This window comes from Panthera pardus, unplaced genomic scaffold, assembly GCF_024362965.1.
Source record: "Panthera pardus isolate Hobbes unplaced genomic scaffold, ASM2436296v1 HiC_scaffold_1, whole genome shotgun sequence".
In the NCBI taxonomy this organism is placed as follows: domain Eukaryota; kingdom Metazoa; phylum Chordata; class Mammalia; order Carnivora; family Felidae; genus Panthera; species Panthera pardus.
The window spans coordinates 24,961,621-24,979,373 of NW_026526654.1; the positions used below are offsets into that span (position 1 = coordinate 24,961,621).

Here is a 17,753-nt window from a genome sequence, read left to right on the forward strand (position 1 = left end):
CCCTTTACTCTGACACGTCGGTCTACCCTCTTTGACACCTTCACTTACATTTCTCTTAGGATGCTGTAGAGCAAAGGCATGTGACCCCGTTCTGCCCAGGGAAGTGCGACGAGGGAGCCTCTGAGGAAGGTGTCCTTGCTCTCAAAAGACATACTGAATTTTGCCGTTATCTAGATGCGATGCCCACACAGTGAACCGCAGTTAACTCTGAACACGAGGGAGCTAGCCTACGGACAACGCGGACAGTCAGAAGACAGGAGGATACAGACACGCTGACTAAACCACCATGAGGAAGCCTCAATTCTTGTTATGTAAGATAATTAATTTCTGCCTGATAATTCATTCATTGTCTGTACCACCTGCATTCGAGTTTTCTGTTACTTTAAACCCAAAGCATGCCAACATGTTACCAGAGCTCGTATCTGGAATCTTGAAAAAACAGTGAGATGGCAGACGTAACAGAGAATAATATTATAATATTATTGCGATGAAAACCAGTCTACTTCAGATGATAATGCTTTAACTCTCAGGAGTCTAAGTACATCTGTTCGTCTCTAACAAGAACACAAATACAGTGCTGATTTTTTAACAAAAATTCTAATTTTTTTAAGAAGCAGTTTTACTTTATTCTACCTTAAAGCATAATATTCCTATGTAGTGTTTTGTCAAGTGGCATCATACTTGCCTTAATGGTTTTTTTTTTTTTTAACCTAGACCAATCTGTGAAATAGGAGCTTAACCGAAGTTTGATAGACACAAAACACATAATTGGTTTGAAAGAAAACAAATGATAAAATCTAACCAGAATAATGCGTAGCATTGATTGCAGCTATCCGCACCAGGTTATGTAATTCAAACCCCTCAGACATACAGCTTAGTAGTCAATTCTCAGTAAAAACCATAGAAAATCAATTTTCCCTACTCAGGAAAGAAAGACAAATGAGAAGAAGTTTCTAAGATGAACTAACTGGGGATTACTCCCTGGAAATAAATTCCATACCTTGAGGCTTCCTATACTGTAGGAAGAATCCCTCTCAAGACTGTACTGTAAAACCAATACAATACCAAAACAATGTGGAATATGGACTTTTAGATCACTGGTTCTGTACATTAGAGTCAACGTGAAGCTCTGACAAACTATAGTTGCCTGGCTTCCACTCCAAAAGCCAATCTATTGGAGTCTCAGAGGGTGGACATTTATATATTTTCTAAAGCTCTCCAGATGCACAGTGATGGGTTGAGAACCACTGATTTAGACTTCGATGTAAACCATCACATCTCATGGCAATGTGGAATTAATCATATTTTAAGGCTCCTAGGCATTTTAATCAATAAAATGATGTGATCCCTAGGAATGAAGCCAGCCATATAACAAATCTGAATACTTCTGAGTATTTCTGGCATTTGTTAATAATCAATCCCCACAGATTAGCCTTGCACAGAATCCCATGCTTAATGAAAATACATACTATAGTGACATTTTGCCTGTTGTTTAAATGTAACTTTATCCATTCTAGTATAAGACAGATTTTAGACACAAGTATAAGCATCAAATCAAAATCAGTCATAGGAGAAGGTAGATCAGAAGGAGTCAGGACTAAGAGCTGAATCGGAATAGTTTGTATGAACACTAAAGACAAAGCTAGCCATAATTCAGGATGCTGGGAAAAACAATGGAAGATGTAGGCAGGGTTCAGGGTGAGCCAGGGCAAGTATGACTGATGTTCAGTGGCACAGGCCACAAACGTGATCATTCTATGGCCTATAGTCAATGTTCAGAAGTCTAATTAGGAATGAGGAAAGACACCAAAAATGGGAGTCTGGGTAAGGAAGCCAAAAAAAAAAAGCATATCAGGATGTAGCAGAGTCTCATGGATCCACACAATAAATAAAACCACCTCTTGAACTGAAGCCATATTGCTGAAAGGGCAGGAGGGGAAAGGGCTATTAGATTTGAACTCCGCTTCAGTCTGTAGGGTTTGCACATTCAGGGACCACAGCAGAGCATTACTTCTCTCTGAGCCTTTACCAGTCCTAAAAATTAGTGTCATAGGAAATAGTGAAGACTTATGGTTAAAAGGGACCATACAAGCAATTTAATCCAACTGTCCATCCAATGCTATCAGTAGACCTGGATTTCATCAATGCGTTCCCCAATACAGAAAATGTTATAAAGATAAAAGAAACAGTAGGACTAAATTAACTTCCAATAATGATCCATACTGCTCCAAAGCACTATTAAGTAAAATTTAACTTTTAAGTTCATCTTCATTCAAAAACAACTTGAGTGGCTTACCCTTATGTCATTTCCTTCACAGAAAGAACTTTTTAACTATTTAAAAATGTTTGGCACTCTGTCACTATGTAAACATTGTTTTTAGACTAAAAGATAGTTTAAAAAATTCATCTTTCCACATGTTAAGTTACTGGTGACCTACTGCCCATAACACATGCTCCTCGAGTTACATTTCTAGCTGTGACAATTTACACTTTGAACTAAACAACCGGTTTAATCTAATGTAGCCTCAATTCCTGTTCTTCCTACACCCACTCACCATGATGGTCAGTGAGATTTAATGGGATTGAAATTTTTCTCTAAGCAGACTGATTCTTCCAAATGGGTAATGAACTCAGTAAGAAGTAAACTCCTAATCCTTCTTTGATAGACAGTCTACAGATCTTAGTCTTCATTCTGACACGCTGATTTACAAGTCTGCTGGAATACTTCATAGCATGTCTATCATTAATCACAAGAATTCATTCATTTCTGTTTGGGCTAGGAATCTTACTTCCATAGAGCAATACACAACCAAAAATTAAAAAAAAAATTTTTTTTAACCTTTTAAGTTTCTTTTTGAGAGACAGAGAGAGACAGAGCATGAATGGGGAAGAAGCAGAGAGAGGGAGACAGAATCCGAAGCAGGCTCCAGGCTCTGAGCTGTCAGCACAGAGGCCGACAAGGGGCTCGAACCCACAAACCGTGAGATCATGACTTAAGCCGAAGTCGGACATTTAACTGACTGAGCCACCCAGGCGCCCCATGACCTAAAATTTTGATGGCATATTTTATATGCCCATATTTTATGGGCATATAAATTCTGATTTTGGAAAACATTATAAACTTTGATCACTCTTAAAATGGTTGCAAGCTCCTATGAAGATAATCCCTAATCTGTTTAAACAAGTTGGGAAAAGTAGGTCAGTTTCTATCTCACTTAAAAATTGGTTTTCCAATTTAGATTGCTCAATTTATTAACATTTTTCTAACATTTTTCTGTTTATAAAAATAATGCTATGTTATCATAAGAACAAAAAAGGTTTAGAATGTATAGAGAAGACTAAAAATCAGCCATAATACTACCACCCAAAACATAGAAACATTCTGTTAATATTTCTGTACTTCTCTCTGCTTCATTCTGTGCATTTTGTAACATACTTGAAATCGTAAAATATAAAATTTAGTGTTCTGCTTCTTTAAGTTAATAGTATAGCTATTAAAATGCTATTAAAGGATTCATTTACCATCTGCCTACTACTACACACTTAAGTTGCTTTTAAGTTTTAATATTCTAAAAACACAACATGAAGATATTTGTGCATCAATCTTTTTCTATACTTAGAACATACATTTGAGTATATATTCTTACCAGATTCTCCAGCACTAAAATGATCAAATGGATTCCCTTCGGCATCTGGGTTTAGTAACATCATTTCAAATGGGATATCTTCTGCCAGAGAATTCTCATTGTCATCTTTGCACGTATACTTGTCTGCATAAAACACGTGCCACGTTTGTGGATATGGAATCTGGGACACAGTCAGATTATGTTCAGTCTGATTCATGGCCACTTTAAAGAGAAAGAAAATAGTACTTTCAAAGCAAAGTTCGCAAATGTATTCGTTGTTTTAGTCATATAATCAATTCGCAGTTTTGTTTAGTTCTTATTACCTTGAAAATCAAACCCCTGGTGTAGTTTTGGAATAAGGTCTGTAAATCATAAGGTAGATAAAAATAATGTATCTTAACCAAAGGAGTCATTATAAAAGTCCTGTGAAGCATCACAAATGAGTAGAATGGTTTCAATGAAATTCTGAATTTGAATTTTAAGTATGTCAAAATTTTCATGTGGATTAGCAACACTAAAAATATTTTCTTTTTTATTGTGGTAAAACATGCCTAACACATGACCGTTTTAACCATTTTGAAGTGTACAGTTCTGTGGCATTAAGTACATTCACAAAGCTGTGTAACTGCTGCAGAGACATTTTTGAAAATTATATTTGCGTTAAATTTAAAATGGAGCATTCAACTCAGGGAATCACTGTATCTAAAAACTATGACCGACATATACCTTCAAACGATTTTCCAAAATTGTTTTCTCGTTGATTATTCATTAAAAAGATACTCAAAGTGGAAAAATAGAAATGATGGGAACGTAAGAGTTGTTATACTGGGCCCGGTCTCTATCGTGGGGGAACGGGGAGGTTCATGAAAGTTGGCATCACACAGATCTGTGTTTGAATCCTGGCTTCCAATACTTACCTGCCATGTAAACTTGGGCAAGATGTACAAGCAATGACATTTACTCTCTTCATCTGTAAAATGGAGATAATACTTGGAGCAAGGAGCGGAAGAAAGCACTGAGGTATAGGAGTCACGTAGGATGGTACCTGTCGTACACTAGGTGCTGAATAAAGGATAATTCTCCTTTTCCTTTCTTTAAAACAGGTAGTTATACCAATAAATGGTTCTCAATGCAGGGTAATCCTGCTCCCCTCCAGGGCATTTGAAAATGTGCAGGGACAGTTTTGTTGTCACAATAGTGGACAAGGTCCTTGGAGGGAGGCTGTGCCAAACCGCATGTAATCCAAGGTAAAATGTCATACAATAAAGACCTGTTCCACCGAAAACGTCAATAGCACCCCTTCTGAGAAACAGTTAATGGTGTCTAATATGCATTCCAAATCTGAAACTATGATTCTGACTTACGAGGTACTCTCACGTAGGAGGGTTATGTCTCAAACACTGTAGAATAAAAAAAGTAGCCGAGTTGGTGCTATTACTTAATAACCTCATGACTCAGCAAATAAATTGCTTAACCTCTCGAAATGTGCTTCTTCAGTAGTAAAATTAAGGTACCTGACCTGTCTGGCTCACAGTTCTTGTCAGGAGCAAATGAGACAGTATATAAAAATCCTACCTAAAGAGTCTGATTCTATACAAAGTATTCTTAAAATATAAGATAGTGATGGGCCCAATCTCCAACTCTAGATTGCCCCCACAGCAGGCCAGCTAGTCCTGATCTTTTTCTCAATTGAAGAAAAAATACTTTTTAATAAATAAAAGACACTTGTTGAGATAAACTTGATGATCTGCATGTGGAAGAGATTTTAGAGGATATTACGAACTTATTCCTTTTCTTAGGCATCATAATGGTAATGCTAATGGAAGAATTTCCTCACTCTTATAAGATACATGCTGGGGCAAACTGCTCATGACATCCACAGCTTATTTTCTTATGCTGTGATTTAAAACAAAAATCACACACGTACGAATAAGAAGCAAATGTAACAAAATATTAACAATTATTGAATCTAAGCCAGGATATACAGATGCTAGTTGTACTACACTTTCAACATATCTATATGAATGGAAATGTTCCTAACAAAATGTTTAAAGAATACTACTTATGGATGGTCTTTAAAATGAGATACAGATTTATCTAGTCAGGATTCAAATTTTGAGGACTTAAAACTTTACAATTGGGAATTTCATTAACAGCAGTTGAAGCGGACATGCTGATTTTATTAATAATGCCACAGCATTGTTTTTTGGGGGCTATCTTAAATTGGCTGGCATTTATACTGCGTTTTTTTTTTTTGCTTACTTATTTATTTATTTTTACCGTATAGCTTCTTGAAATGCGTAGCAAAGACTCTAGTTTCTGATAAATATTTGAAGACCTTTAACAAGAATTCAATATATGATCACCAGTGGCTCAGAAATTAGGCATGTGAAATGTGCAGCTCACAATGACATAATTTGGACCTCATAATATAACGGTTCTGCTACTTTGCTATTTCATCACTTGTGATTTTTTTCTTAGATAAGATGACATAAAAAATAAAAATTAACTATTATATTTTTCACCAATATACTCTTTAATGTTTCATTTTCAATTGTGCAGATTTACATCAAATAAAAACAAAAGTGTGCTTCAAAAAGTGATACTGGCCTTCAGTTTTTGTCTTGTGGCCTTTTTTAGCAGGCCTGGGAAACAAACCTCTTCACAAAACTGTATGTTCATTGTTTTTGAGACAAAAGACTACCACACAGCATGCATGTGCTATGCTGATGTAATTAGTATCTCAAATATTAACAAAACTTGAATTGCAGACAATAACGTTAAATGGCTAGTTGCCGAATCAGGTTATTAAAGAAAATGAATACTGTTAACAAAAATACACAAAATAATAAAACGCTAATATCTTTAAATGATTTATAAAACACATCAATTGTACAAAGGGAAATCTTATGCATCTGATGTAAAAAGATAATACTAAAAATGTTTTATATGCAAAATATTTAGCTCTTGTAATATGACAGCAAATTACCCCAAACCTCCTTGTTAAATGTTTTTTACATACAGTTGTAATTTTCAGTGCTTTTAAATGTCTCCTTTGCTTGCTTTAAAAACCTACAAAATAGTTTTTACCATTGTTTTAAAATTTGATGTTTTATAGCATTATTGAAAGAGGAAAAAGGAAGACAGAAAAATAATTTCTCAAACATTAATTTGGGGGAATATATATACTCACAAGCAACATCTGACACTACAGGATTTTTCAAATCTGCTAGTCTTTTCATAGTTCACAGTCACAAGGTTTTTCATAGGAGTTAGAAACAGTTAAGGAACACATTACCAAGTAGGTAAAAGGCTATTCAATCCTCAAAGTCTCATTAATGGCCAGGAAATGAGAATATTTCTACAAGAAATTACTTAAAAATATGTGGTACTACTACACTGTCATGCATTTAAGGATATGTTTTGTGTTTCAATGCACCAAAGCCTCTAAATAATAACATACTATAAATATGACCACTAATATGTAAAAGGTAGAGAATATAGATTTTCTTAAGACTTGGCTTTTGGTATTGGGAAAAGAATTGATAAGATTTGTAAAAAGCGATATATATATATATCTATACATGTATCTATAGATATATATCTATAGATAGATAGATATAGATATATCTATATATATTACCAGTACTTAATTTATTTCAGGTCCCCAAATTTAACAAAACAATCAACATTCCCCCACAAATTCTTATTACCTGAGATCTTCCATTCCAATAATACCCTTGCACTCAACAGAAGAACAGAGAAGAAGGAAAAATAGTCTAAGAAACATCTGCTAGAGATTTTACATAAGTTATAGCCCTATATAGATTCAACTACATCCTGAAGAGTTATATTTAGAATTACATCAGGTTAGGACTTTTGGGAACCTTAGCAAAAACTAACCCAACTTTCCTGATGTACAGATAGGTAAAGTGAGGCTCAAAGAAAACAAGCCATGGTTCTCAGTTTAGCAGCCTTTCCATCACACCGTACTGTCTCCTTGTACCCATAAGTTCAGGGACTGAAGGTATATGACTGATATAAAAATTATGTTTTTGCAAGTGCATACAGGGTATGGTATAATATTAACAAGGTAATATAAAGAAACAAATCAATTCCTAGAAGTCAAAGCTTTAAATGGCCTCATAAGTTTTTACTGGAGAGAGAAAAAGACTTTGAGGTACCAAATACAAAGCAATCAGCCTACCAACCAGAAAAAAACCCTCAATATCTCCAACAAATGGTGTTGGGAAACCTGGACAGCTACATACAAAGGAATGAAACTGGACCACTTTCTTACACCAGACACAAAAATAAAAGTCAAAATGGATTAAAGACCTAAATGTGGGTCCTGAAGACCTGAAACCATAAAAATTTTTGAGAACACAGGTAGTAATTTTTCTGACACTGGCCGAAGCAACATTTTTCTAGATATGTCTTCTGAGGCAAGGGAAATAAAAGAAAAAATAAACTATTGGGACTACATCAAAATAAGAAGCTTCTGCACAGCAAAAGAAACAATCCACAAAACAAAAAGACAACCTAGTAAATAGAAGATATTTGCAAATGACGTATCTGATGGAAGATTAGTATCCAAAATACATAAACAACTTAAAATACATAATACAACTCAATACCAAAAAACCACAATCCAATTTAGAAATAGGCAGAAGACACAAATAAATATTTCTCCAAGGAAGACATCCAGATGGCCAACAGACACATGAAAAGATGCTCAACATCACTCATCATCAGGGGAATACAAATCAAAACCACAATGAGATATCATCTCACACCTCCCTGAATGGTTTAAAAAAAATGTAAGAAATAGCAAGTGTTGGCGAGGATGTGGAGAAAAAGGAACCCTCATGCACTGTTGTTGGAAAGGGAAACTCGTGTAGTCACTATATGCAGAATGGAGGTTCCTCAAAAAATTAAAAACAGAACTGCCATATGATACAGTAATTGCACTACTGGGTATTTACTCAAAGAATATGAAAACATTACTTTGAAAAGATATACACACCCCTACGTTTACTGCAGCATTATTTACAATAGCCAAATTATGGAAGCAGCCCAACTGTCCATTGATAGATGAATGGATGAGGAAGATGCGGTATAGACATACAGTGAAATAATACTCAACCATGAAAAAAATAAAATCTTGCCATTTGCAACAATATGGATGGATCTAGAGAGTTACTGCTAAGTGAAATAAGTCAGTCAGGAGAAAGATAAATACCATCTGATTTTTCTCATATGTGGAATTTAAGAAACAAAACAAACTAACAAAGAAAAAGAGACAAAAAAAGAAAAAAAGACTCTTATCTACAGAGAACAAACAGGGGAGGAAAGTGGGGGGACGGGTGAAATAGGTAAAAGGGATTAAGAGAACATTTATTATGATCAGCACTGAGTAGTGTATAGAATTGTTGATTCACTACATTATACACCTGAAACTAATATAACACTATGTTAACTACATTGAATTAAAATAAAAACAAAAAAGGGGGGCCTGGGGGCCTCAGTCGGTTAAGCATCTGACCCTTAATACTGGCTCAGGTCATGATCTCACAGTGGTGAGATCAAGCCCCATGTCAGCGTGGAGCCTGTTTGGGATTCTCTCTCTCCCTCTTTGTCCCTTTCTCATGCACCCTCTCTCTCAAAAATAAATAAATGTTAAAAAAAATTTTTTTTAAGTCTATTTATTTTGAGAGACAGAGCATGACTGGGGAGGAGCAAAGAGAGGGAAACACAGAATCTGAAGCAGGCTCCAGGCTCTGAGCTGTCAGGACAGAACCCGATGCAGGGCCCGAACCTACGAACTGTAAGATCATGATCTGAGCCGAAATCAGATACCCAAAAGACTGAGCCACCCAGATGCCCCTAAATAAATAAACTTTAAAACAAACCAAAAAACCAAAAAACCAAAAGCCCTTCAAGCCCTAAGCTCTATGACGATTCATCCTACAAATACTTAGTAAAAGCTACAAAGACATAAGTTTTCATTCTCCTAACACCATGTGACTAGCATCCATAGTACTTACCACAATTGCAATTTCGTATTTATTCACATTGATCAGATTCATTCCTGTGACCCCCCACTAGCCATAAAGACAAAGAGAGTGTATTTTAGTTCCTGATTTATCCTAAGTGCCTTGCCTAGTACATGAAGCATGAAAGTGCCCAGTGTATGCATGAGTGAATGGGTAGACCAGAAGAGCTTTGCTTCTCTCGCTGATTTTATAACAAATAAATAAAATGAAAAGCGGTAACTATAATATGTGCTGTGGAGGAAAACAAGCTATAAAAACTCACATGTTAACTTAGTGTAGGAAGGAGCCAAAAAGGGAAGGAAGAACAAGAGAGGAAAAGCCTATGCAAAGGCCCAGGGTAGCACTGAAATAGAACAAGCCCACAGATAAAATGAGGCAGGAGGGGACAATGCTGTGAGACAGAACTGGGGGGCAAACACTGGCCAGACTATGATGGCTTCGCTAATCAGGTTAAGGAGGCATGTCTTTGTCCTAAGAGCAGTAGAAAAAGAGAAGTATTTATGAGTGTGGTAAGAAGTGAATGTGACGTGATCCCTGTTCAGAAAGATCACTCTGGTTCCGGGGGGCACCAGCACGGCAGCAGTGGCCACATGGGAGACTACTGCAATAGGCAAGAAATTATGGCAGACTGGAATAACGTGGTGGAGGCAGAGATGAAGAAAAGTAGATGATTCAAGAGAGATTTAGAGGTCACTCACTGATAGACTGGAAGGAGATGGAGAGGTCAAAGATGGAGTGTTGGAAGACTCCTTGATTTCTAGCTTGCTTACTGGATAGATGGTGGTGTTGGTTCCTGAAACAGGGAACACTGGAAGAGGGTGAGGTCTAGATGGGCAAGAGGATGAATTGGTTTGGGACATTATAAGAAGTAGGAATGGAAGGCCAGAACTTTTTATACATATGTGGAACATTCAGATGACCAAATTGGTATAGAAAGGAAAAGATAACTGATAATGAGCATTTGCACAAATTTCCCAGGTTAGTTCTAAAATTCAAGGGAGAGGTAAATAAGTTTATATAACTGTCTCTTTGATATCTGAATCCAGTCATTTGAGACTTCTTCAACATACTGTTAATGTCATCTCATAAATCTAAATAAGAGATCCCTACACGAGGTGGCAAGGACTGGGGTCTTCTACTCTTAATCCTACTGCAGCTAGCTACCTTATGAGGGACCTAAGAGAGCTGCTAAGACTAGGAAGGCTGAAAGTTTAGAAATGGCAATGTTTTACTTGACTAATCAAAAGAAGATTCAGAGACTCACTGATATGCAGAAGACAGTAGGGGAAACAGAGGGATAATTCTGTTTCCCTACAGAAGGGAGAGGGGAGAGGGATAATTCCTATTTCTTCTAATGGAAGTTTCACATTTCTCATGTCTTCTACAACCAATTAACTTCCAGCAGGTAACATGGGTAGCATGGTATATGCCCTTCGTTTATACAGAAATTAAAAAGAGTTGCACTAATTCTGGATAGTGCACCCTAATACGTGGGATAGTCCTGATGAGAATGGAAGGGCTCCAGGATACAGGCAACTAGGATAATAAAAGCAGAGCTTCTCTAGAGGCAAATCTAGAAGTTTACAAATGATGTGGTGCTTGTACATCCCAAGATGACATACTGTGTCACCACATGATTAGGTCCCATGTTCTAGTAACATGTTGCAAAACAGCATCACTTGGGCTAAATTATACAATTAACTGAGATAATACATGTTTAGTGCTTTGCTCAGTGCTAGCAGATAATAAGCATTCAACAAATGCTATCGTTCATTCCATGCTGCCACTGGGTCAAAATATATTTGCCATACTGGTGTGAATTATGTGACTTGTAAGAAGTCCAAATGAATGAAAGTATGCCTTTATAAATTAGCTAGATATTTTTCAAAAATTTTTAATGATAAAGGGAGGGAAAAGGCATTCTGCCCCTTGATCAAGGAAAAAGTCGGTTTCCTTAAACTTCAGCTTAAAATGTACTAGACAAAATGTCATCAAAGCATGATGTGTCATGAAACATCTTGGTATATAAACAACAGACTTCAACATTCAGGAGTCAAAAAACAGATCTAATGATCAAAAGAAAAAGGAGATACTCACTTGTCAACTGAGCTTTGGACAATTTTTCATTGCAACTATAACCATGACTGCTTTCCTGGAGCTTTAGCCATTCCTGGGCTTGGAACAGGTAGAGTTTAGCTTCTTTCCCAACAGCTCCTGCTATGTTGTTGATTCTGACACACAGAAGAGCATGGTCACCTTGACATTAAAACAAAAATTATCAACAAGTTTGGTCTTGTATGGAACTGAAATGACAAGACAATTCAACATCTGTATTTATCAAAACAGGAATTTAAAGAGCAGTTTTTCTTAAATCTCACTTAACTAGGTAGATCACATGAGAATGAACAGCCCATTCAGAGGCAAGTCAAGAAACTATTCATATTAATTATCCAAACTTAACCTGTGGTGTCTCCATCTACTTCTGAGGAAAACTGATGACATTTCACTATATCTGGACATTCACTGTCACAGAATTTTTGCCTCATTTTTAGAACCACTCCACATGGCTTTAATCTTTGTTTATAAACCATCTACAGCAATTTCCCACCAAAGTTGCTCTTGTTTTCTAAAGTAACATGTATGCTAATATTTAGCTATACTTTTAATGTAAAAAATAAGCATAGCTAATAGCAAGAAAGTTTAAATAAATTAGTTTGGGGGTAAACATTTTAGACCATGTAAAAAATGTGACATCTGTGACTTTTACAAAAGAACTTTCAGAACAATAGATACTGTAAAGACACTACAGAATAAGCCTGGGTGCACACACTAACTACATTTAAGGCCCTAACAGAAATGGTAAAAAGTAGTTGCCTCTAGGTGAGAAGAAAAGCTGGAGACTTATTTCATTCTAAGATATATTCTTCTGTTGCTGTCATCACTTTATTATAATTTTACTCTAATTAAACATTTTAAATAAATTTAAATGTACAGTATGTATCAAAGAATGTCCAAGTCTCCTACATAAATTGATCACATTACAAATTATCAAAAATTTTATTTTATTTTTAATTTTTTTTGTTTATTTATTTTGAGGGAGGGAGACAGAGAGTGAGATCAAGGGAGGGCAGAGAGAGAGGGCAAGAGAGAATCCCAAGCAGGCTCTGCACTGTCAGCGCAGAGCCCAAAGCAAGGCTCGAACCCTCAAACTGTGAGATCATGACCTGAGCCAAAACCAAGAGTCAGACGCTTAACCGACTGAGCCACCCAGGTTCCCCCAAATTATCAATAATTTTAAGAGTGACTCAAAGGCTTACCATCTTAAATTGCACTGAGTTAGAGTTTATTATTTCAGTGTAATTTAGTAATATTATTCTACTGAATTCAAATTCACTGAAAATTGGTAATAAATACACACAATGAGAGTGTGTGTGTGAATATACTTGAACACTCAATTCCTCAATCTTCCTTAAAACACCTGGATTTCAAACGTATGTTTATGGAATATCATGATGATATTCATGAAATATCATCATGAAATATCCTGGTTGTCTAAGTCCTCTGCTAGTCTTGAGTGATAATCCAGGTTGTAGCTTCCATATAGCCCAGATTTTCCAGCACTGTCCAGGTTGTGCCATTTATTGTAATGTCTTTACTATCACTGTCAATATTCAAAGTACAGTTACAGCCAGTTGATTAAAAAAACTAAAAATGTGACCTAAAATATAATAACAAAACCATTTCTAGAGTTTCTTCTTCACTCAAGATCTGTGCCACACTGGATTTTGGAAAACTGGGTTGCTTTTCTTTTCTCAGTTGTTTTAAACACTTTGAGTATAAAAAAAAAAAAAAATTCAGGTTCCTCTTCCTTTACATCACCAATTCTGTACCTTCCCAATACTTTAAATTCCCCACACCAAAATAGCTTCTTGCTCCTATTATCTTCTAAGAATCCTCTCTAGGACCACAGTCTGACATTGCGTCTTTTCATGCTAAAAGCTACATTAATCAAGGATCCCAACCTCATCAAGGCAAATAATTATTTGCAATATAGTAATAGTCAAATAGAGTAGCAAGAGTACATACCAAGAAAATCACTTAAATTTCGAGAGTGCAAATAAAGCAAAAATTAGAATGAACTGCAAATTCATCCATTCAAGAATTATTGATTTTTGAGGGAGACCAGAAAGTACGAATCAAATGCACTTCTCATTTCAGAAGGTCCAGACAGGATACAAATTATGCAGCTCCCAGGACCCACTTACAAGCATTTCTGTCAAGTTAATTCCGGGCCTCCTGGTCCAGAGTCAATCTCCTACTTTAGGCGATTTGATCTAGCAATTGTGACCACCAGATTAGCAGGTGTTTTATTTGGTTTCCCACACCTCTCTGCTTCAAGGAGGTTAGAGCAAACTGATCTTAAAAACAAAAACTAAACCCAGTAAATCTAAGTTCTGGGGCTTCGATGAACGCCTAAGTACAGTGCCTCAGTGTCTACAACCAGTTTGAGTCAGGGGTGAGCAAACCCTGCTTCCTTGAGGGAAGGATCTCGAAAGATGCATTAGAGTCTCCGTACTTTCGTGCGTGTGGGGAGGGTTGGCGAAGCGGCGTTCCAAGCGCAGAACACAATCACTCCTGGGGGAGGGTGCAGACTAGGGAGTGGGGAGCAGCAACACCAGAGCTGGCATTCGAGCAGCCCAAGATTCCGGCAGCTGCGGTCGGGGGAGGGCTGCCAGCGACGCTGGGAGTCCGGGTGGGCTGGGAGAGGGGGGAGGTCCCCGCGTCGCCGCCGCCGGCTCCAGGCCTCCCGAAGCGAGGTGGGGAGGCGCGGCCCGCGAGATGGGCCCACGCGCCTGCATCCCGCTCCCCGCCCCCGCACCTACCGTAGAACTCGAAGTGGCCGATGCTCTGGCCCTGAGCGTCTCGGGCCGCGGCGCTGCTGAAGCTGCCCCGCAGGGTCTTACCCTGGCCGCCCGGCGGCCACCAGCAGCAGGTGAGGGCCACCGCCAGCAGCCGCAGGCCTCCCATCCCCCCCTCCCGCTCGGGACCCACGCCCCGGCCCCTAATAGCCTGCGGCCGCCTTCCCCACGTCGGCAGCCGGGGGTGGGGGAGGAGGGAGCAGGACCGGCGTCGCGGACCCGCCCCCGGGAGACTGACAGCCTATGTGGCAGGTCCCTCCACCACGAGCCAAGTACACCCACCAATCAGAGGCTGAAATGGGCGGGACGTGCGGAGGCGCGCGTCCCATCACTCCTCAGCCTGTTGGCTAGTTCCCGCCTTTTTTATGGAGACTCAGAAGGATGTTGCTTCAGGTTACGGAAAAAGTATCCCCCTCCGTCTCTGTGCGTGGTGCCACGGCGCATGCGTGGGATCGCCTCCGTGGCTCCCGAGGGCTTTCGGGGGAGTGGAGGGTGTGGAAATTGGAAAGAACTGAGAAGCGCGCGATGGTACCGTTTCTGGCGAAGAAAGGAAAGCCCCGGCAGAGCTCTAGGTGCCTATGCAACCTGCTGGACGTTTCCGCTTTAATGTCTCAAAGACACGTAACTGTACTCGTCCAAGTTTAACGCATGAATTCTCTTGGCACCTGTAACCGATTTTAACCTCCTAGGTTCCCTATCTTCTTGAATTATGTCATCAGACACCTGGGAAGTATAGCTTACACCCCTACATCCAATCATCTCAATGAAACACATGCCTATTTGGTGCCTCTTCTGGGCGGCGATGGTAGGCAGCGCTGCCATTTCTATCCAGGCCATCACGGATACATCATCTTACTTGGCCTGTGGCAAGTGATCTGGCACCAGCCTTAATTTTCTCCAGTTGGTTACACACAGCCCATCTCTACCCTGGAGTCATAGAAAGCTGTGGGAAACGCAATCTGACTGCATCACTTTCCTTCAAACGCCTTTGATCGCCTGTAGTACACAAGTCAGACTCTAGAATATAGCTTTCAAGGCTCTCAAATTTCCATCTCTCAATTTTTTGTCTCCATCCTTACGGAGCCACTGTCAGTTTCCAGAACACTCCAAGTTGTCCTCTCTAAACCTGGAGCACTTGCAGATCCCTATGGCTGGAAGGCTTCGCTTAGTCTACCACTCAACCTTTCCATCACCTTCCATTTTCTACTTTAACTCTTCTTTCCCAATTGGCTTAAACAAACAAACAAACAAACAAAACTTTTCTTGGGGCGCCTGGGTGGCTCAGTCGGTTAAGTGCCCAACTTCGGCTCAGGTCATGATCTCCCGGTCCGTGAGTTGGAGCCCCATGTGAGGCTCTGTGCTGACAGCTCCCAGCCTGGAGCCTGTTTTGGATTGTGTCTCCCTTTCTCTCTGCTCCTCCCCAACTCATGCTCTGTCTCTCTCACTCTCAAAAATGAATAAATGTTAAAAAAAATTTTTTTTAAATTTCCTAAACCTCTAAGTCTGTGTTAGATACCCTGGGAACCAGAATCCCTTACTTTCCTACACTGTGTTGTAAGTGTCTCTAGATGTCTCTAAATCCTCCATTATATAAGAAGCTTCATCTGGTCAGAGACTGTATCTGTCTTGATGAGAGCAGAAGCTCAAAAATTTCATGAATAAATGTATATAAATTATTTTCATTTCACAACATGCTTTCATTACATATAAGCAACTTCTCACAACAGACCTCACTATTTAGAAAAAAAAAAAAAACTTGATGAAATGCTTTCTATAGTATACCCAACATTTTCTATATTGCTGGTCAACCAGGAATAAACTAAAGGTATTAATATGAGATTTTTAAAAATTGCACTTTTTTTTATTATAAAAGTAATTCATGTAACTTAGGAAAAAAATTTTACAGCCAAAAGTGTATGAAGTAAAAATGGAAGTCCTCATTTTTTCCTTGCCCTGCCTGATATGGTAACAAGGTAACCCTGTTAGTAGTTTAGGGTAGATCTTTTTAGACATGTAGTTACAAACGTACATGGTATTTGCACACCAAGGACAGGAATAAAATTGGTCCTGGAAAAAAAATCAGAACATAGGCCATGAATGCTGTGAGGCCCTTTCTGTCTCTTTCTTCTCTTTGTGATCAACTCTGTTTTTCTTTCACTGAAGACAGATTTTTTTTTTTTTTGATTCCTCACTTCATTTGAATGAAAATGGCCACCAACTAGTCCCAGATTTGTAGGTCCTCAAGAGTTCAAGAAGAGTAACCAGATTATACTAGAACCTTAGTCCAATTCCAAATCCCAGGAAGATGCTTCAGTTGGCCTAGTGTGAGTTCGATGCTCCTGTGACCTTCCTGAGGTGGGGGAGTGGTCAATTTAGGGTGATTATAAAGGGTAGGAGAGTCTGGTCAGATAAAACCAATAAGTATCCACTACAATATATTTTGGTCCTCATTCCATGTGCGTACATTCTTTTGAAAGTCTTTATTTCAGCCCATGGTATTTAAAAGGTGAGACTGGATCTAATATGTCATTAGATTGTATCCAGTTTTTCACTACTACATATAAGCAATATAGCAATGAACATATTTGTGTTTATTTGCAATTATCTATATTATACATCATGGAATTTGGGGATCATAGGGTATGTACATTTGAACTTTTCATATATGTTACCACTTTGCCCCTGAAAAAAGTTGTAACAAATGGCATTTCCACATATACTGCGTATTCTCATTCTTTTTAGACTTTGCCAACACATTACATGAAAAAAGAAAAAAAAACAACCAACATATCTATTCATCTATTCAACAACATTAACTGATCATTTATTCTGTCCCAGGCCTTGTCCCATGGCCTGGGCATTACGGCAAAAAACAAAACGGATCCCTTGACCTCATGGAGCAATATCAATGAGCAGTTAATTGACATCAATGACCACTATGCAGAAAATGAAATAAGGATAAAGTGGTTCTGCAGGGCTGGGGTAGAGCTTGCTATCTTACTCGGGGTGGTCAAAGAAGGACTCTCTAGAAGGGTGACATTCAGGCGGGGAAACTGACGAAGTATCGGTAAAAACTAGGCAGACATCTGCGGAGAGGCCCAGGAGAAATAGCAGACCTGACAAATTCAAGGAAGAGCGAGAAGGGCAGGCAG

At 38.5% G+C, this 17,753-nt stretch overlaps 1 protein-coding gene across 3 annotated transcripts in view; it reads right to left on the bottom strand.

Annotated features, from left to right (window-relative positions):
- Positions 1–14,802, bottom strand: part of GPR180 (G protein-coupled receptor 180) — a 40,025-nt gene extending 25,223 nt beyond the window's left edge. For all 3 annotated transcript variants that reach the window (XR_002078620.2, XR_002078621.2, XM_019444080.2), the window contains exons 1-3: positions 14,566–14,802; positions 11,780–11,938; positions 3,648–3,848 (exon numbers count right to left, since the gene is read on the bottom strand). Coding sequence is in view for 1 of the 3 variants with exons in the window: in XM_019444080.2 (XP_019299625.1) it covers positions 3,648–3,848; positions 11,780–11,938; positions 14,566–14,710 (505 nt within the window). In the remaining 2 variants the exon portion in view is untranslated. The remainder of the gene's footprint in view (positions 1–3,647; positions 3,849–11,779; positions 11,939–14,565) is intronic.
- Between the last annotated feature and the right edge of the window lie 2,951 nt (positions 14,803–17,753).